This window comes from Muntiacus reevesi, chromosome 18, assembly GCF_963930625.1.
Source record: "Muntiacus reevesi chromosome 18, mMunRee1.1, whole genome shotgun sequence".
Classification (NCBI taxonomy): Eukaryota; Metazoa; Chordata; class Mammalia; order Artiodactyla; family Cervidae; genus Muntiacus; species Muntiacus reevesi.
In genome coordinates this window covers 20,585,132-20,589,626 of record NC_089266.1, presented here as the reverse complement: position 1 = coordinate 20,589,626, position 4,495 = coordinate 20,585,132, and the positions used below count along the sequence as shown (strand labels likewise).

The following is a 4,495-nucleotide window of genomic DNA, read 5'->3' as shown; positions in this document are numbered from 1 at the left end:
TAAGCTTAAAGTAGATTAATCCATTTTTAGATTAGATTCATCTAAATGATAAATTAGTCTAAGTAATAAGGTTTTGATTACAGTACTGTACATTGATTAACGTGCCGCCCTAAATCCGTCAAGGAGTAAGTAAATCTGTAAAGTAGGGAATTGGGTGGGTTCATACATAGTGGGAATTTGTCGTGTTTGGGACGGTCACCATCTATATCATCTCTAAGGAGTGCCAAATCTACCCCCAAAAAAAGACCTGCCCGGCAACAAGGTCAAGCAGGCAGAACCCTCCAGATCATAGTACGCAGGCGTGACCGAAACCGCCAGTTGTCTGCGCCGCCGTCACCCTCCTCCGGCATTGCGCAGGCGCTTAGACAGACCAACCTTTCCCTCCCCCTTCCATCTCTCCCGTAGTCGAGAGGACTCCCTCCCGCAGCACACAGCTCCTGCGCAAGCGCCGTCTCGCGTCCCCGCCCGAGGGCCAATTGGAAACGGCGGCGGCTGGGCGCAGGGGGCACAACGCCGTGGGTGGGGCCTGGACGTGAGGGCAGCGCGCTGGCGTCACAGGGGCGGCTATATAAGTGAATACAGGCACCGCCCCTCCGCCCCAGTCACTGAGCCGCCGCCGAGGACTCAGCAGCCTCCCCCTTGAGCCCCCTCGCTTCCCGACGCTCCGTCCCCCCTGCCCGCCTTCTCCCGCCGCCGCCTTCCGCAGGCCGTTTCCACCGAGGAAAAGGAATCGTATCGTATGTCCGCTATCCAGAACCTCCACTCTTTCGGTAAGTCCCAGAAAGTCCCGAGGGGAGGAAGGCCCTGGCGGGGCGGCGAGGCGCTCCGGCCCTCAGACAGGGCCAGGAAAGCTGCTAAACGTTGTAGGTCTTAGTAAACTTGGGTGGAGGGGAACTGTCTTGGCCCGCGGGCTGTGGGACCGCGGCCTGGGCCTTAGGGTTGGCTCTTGTGCGCGACCGGAAGGAACGGGCGGGAGGTCAGCTCTTGGGCGGGCTTCGCGTCTCGGGTGGCGCATTTACTAATGGCTCCCGGGCCTCTTCGGGCCACACCCGCCCCTCCCGCCACCCCAGCGTCACGTCCGGTACGTCACCGCCGTTGTCACGGTGCCGGGAGGGAGAGGCGGCGCCAGCCCTAAGTGACACCCGCGCGCGCCAATGGGGCGGGAAGTGTGGCCCCGCCTTAGAGCTCGGGTTCCGGCCGGTTGCATCAGCTGGGTGGGGCGCCGCCGGCCTGCCCTGGCTCCCCCGACACGTGATCGGCTTCCGAGGGCGGGCCTGGGGCAAGAAGCCCAGGCTTTCTTCCAGTCTGGGAAAGCTGGCCGTCCCGGACTGACCTGTTCGAGGAGAGCCAACAAAGAACATGTCTGATGTGACCAAGCCCTGACGATTTCAGTATCAGTTTCTGCACGCAGAAGAGATCCCGTGGAAGGGTGGCAGTGGCATCTGAGCGCAGCATCACTAAACGAGCTTGACCTTTTCTTCCTAGACCCCTTTGCTGATGCAAGTAAGGGTGATGATCTGCTTCCTGCTGGCACTGAGGATTATATCCATATAAGAATTCAACAGAGAAACGGCAGGAAGACCCTTACTACTGTCCAAGGGATCGCTGATGATTACGATAAAAAGAAACTAGTGAAGGCGTTTAAGAAGGTAGGTTTTTAATGAGATTTTAATAAAATCTCATTAAGTATTTACCCTGCCTCCATGGACCTGCAGAGCTTACTTACTGAAAGGGGTTATTGTTGGCATTCAAATTGTTGCTTGGCTTAATTTTACTTGTGTTGTTGCAGAAATTTGCCTGCAATGGTACTGTAATTGAGCATCCAGAATATGGAGAAGTAATTCAGCTACAGGGTGACCAGCGCAAGAACATATGCCAGTTCCTGGTAGAGGTGAGTTCTGCTGCTTTTTTTTTTTGTACATTTGTGCCTCTTGCCTGGCTAACTAATCTCAGATCTGCCTGGTCTATTTAGTTTCTTCTAGGGACATAGAAGTTTGTTTTATAAGGCTAAGCCAAACAGTTTTTGAAGTTCATAGTGTATTTCTGGAAAGAGGGATTTGTCCACCTTAAAGCCTACTAGCTTGAATCTAGTTTAAGGGCGCCCCACTCCAGTATTCTTGCCTGGAAAATCCATGGACGGAGGAGCCTGGTAGGCTGCAGTCCATGGGGTCGTGAAGAGTCAGACACGACTGAGCGACTTCACTTTCACTTTTCACTTTCATGCATTGGAGAAGGAAATGGCAACCCACTCCAGTATTCTTGCCTGGAGAATCCCAGGGACGGGGGAGCCTGGTGGGCTGCTGTCTGTGGGGTCGCACAGAGTCGGACACGACTGAAGTGACTTAGCAGCATGCACATAGACACTAAAACAGGATGTCTGGTTGGCTATTCTTAAGTGGCAAAATCTTACTATACTGATGATAAACTGAGTGTACCCCGAGTTCAGTGCATCTTGGCTCTGGGACTTCTCTTGGCCAAGTGTAGAAGTAGGAAGAGAGGATTGCTGCCTTCAGAAACGGAGGCTTTAACTCTGCTCCCTCTTAAAAATGCCCTTTTTTCCTTTTCAGATTGGACTGGCTAAGGACGACCAGCTGAAGGTTCATGGGTTTTAAGTGCTTTTGGCTCACTGAAGCTTAAGTGAGGATTTCCTTGCAATGAGTAGAATTTCCCTTCTGTCCCTTGTCACAAGTTTAAAAACCTCACAGCTTGTATAATGTAACCATTTGGGGTCTGCTTTTAACTTGGACTAGTGTAACTCCTTCATGCAATAAACTGAAAAGAGCCATGCTGTCTAGTCTTGAAGTCCCTCATTTAAACAGAGGTCAAGCAGTAGGCGCCTGAACAGTGATGTTTCAGCCAAGTCCAGAGCCCCAAGATCACAGATGGCTATGTCTGGCCAGAAGCTCCTCGGCAGTCCCTCTGCAGAGTTCCCTGCCCTGAGAAAATGTCGCCACCTGAACAGTCCTCGGTGAAGTGGAGAGTGGAGGATGGGTGAGGCAGCTGTACTGCCAGAGGGTACCTTCGGTGGCCAGGGAAGGACCCCTTGATGTCTCCAACGTGACTGGGTGGGCAGGGCTTAGAGCAGCCACCCTCCAGTGAAGTGACAGGACATCTGGCTGGCCACCAAGGTCTTCACGACCAGACATGTACTAGCTAATCGATGTCCAAACTAGAATGTGAGGCCAACCTTCTATCAGTTAAACTTTTGACAAGGGAACAAATTTCAAACCAATGTTATCAGTCACGTAGCTGTAGAGCTTGCAACTTACTAGCAACAGCTGCCCAATGCCTTGTGAAATAAACTGGTTTTTTGGTTTTTTCCCCCCTCTTCAGTTTTAATGTTATGTAATGTATTTAAACCCTTATTTAAATAAAACTTGTTTTCAGAAACATTTGACTTGCAAATTCTGTTTAATATATAATCAATCTTGTACGTGTGGAGGAACCACAGAAACCGCAATAGAGGATACATCTGGACCCACAGCTCCTTAACTGGGGCCTGACCCTCTTAGCCAAGAAAAAGTAGTGAGCTTGTCTTTCCAAGCACACTCCCTACCCCGCCTTGTCAGTCACTGTGTAAGCATTCAGTCAGAGCTCTGTTGTCTCAGTGTCCTGAGAAGACCTGCTGAGAATGATCATGAAAAGTCAACACTTGTCTACTTAGTCACCAGACCATCTTGTTAGCCTCCTGGATGTACAATGACTTGGTGTAGAGGCCACCTGGGAACAAAGACAGTGAATGTGTCTGTGGAACCAATGAGACTTGGGTGGATCTCAGGAGATAACAGCACAATTGCATCTATTTGATACATAAGAAAAATGAGATGTGGAAATATGCAAGGCTAGTAGGTGGTAACATGTTTTTTAGGACCCAGGGCTCCACTGCTTTTCCTACCAGATGACCTAAATATTTTACAGAGGTTGCCTGTTTGGTATATGCAAGAAATCGTGGGACTCACGATTCAGGCTAGTCAGGCAGACACCCTGTGCTCAAATGCTGACCCCAGATAGGAGTGTGAGACTGGAATATGGCTTGTGATGAGGCAGAGGTCCAGGCCACCTGTGGCTTGGCCAAAGAGCTGCAGCAGCTCAGGGTTGGGAAATGCAAATGCCCACCACCCGCATCCAGACCTGGGAAGGCTCCATAAAGGTGTCATCTGAAGCAGGGCATTCCAGGCAAAGAAGAGTCAAGACCCAGAAGTGACAGGACTCAGTGTGTGAGGAAGCCACGGTAGGCCCATTTAACTGGAACAAAGCCCCTGCATAGAACCAGAAGTGATGCAGTACTTCCTTATCACATGCCAGGCTGGCGCTAAGTGACTCATTTCACAGTGGAGACTCAGTCCCATGGTGGGGAAGAGGGAATTTGAGAAGAGGGCTGAGTGGAAGGTTGGAGTAAGCTGAGTGGACTGAGCCACAAGCAAGACTTTTTGATACTAATATGCAAAAGAATTTTGAGTAAAGGAATGTCTCCCAGGAATCTTGCTGGTGTTCC

The 4,495-nt window shown here is 50.9% G+C and overlaps 1 protein-coding gene across 1 annotated transcript; it reads left to right on the top strand.

The window, feature by feature from the left end:
• Window positions 1-583: 583 nt before the first annotated feature.
• EIF1 (eukaryotic translation initiation factor 1) lies at window positions 584-3,397 on the top strand. Its single transcript, XM_065910550.1, has 4 exons — window positions 584-770; window positions 1,486-1,649; window positions 1,790-1,891; window positions 2,568-3,397. The coding sequence occupies exons 1-4, from the start codon at window positions 740-742 to the stop codon at window positions 2,610-2,612; spliced, it is 342 nt and encodes a 113-aa protein (XP_065766622.1). The 5' UTR covers window positions 584-739; the 3' UTR covers window positions 2,613-3,397.
• Window positions 3,398-4,495: the final 1,098 nt, after the last annotated feature.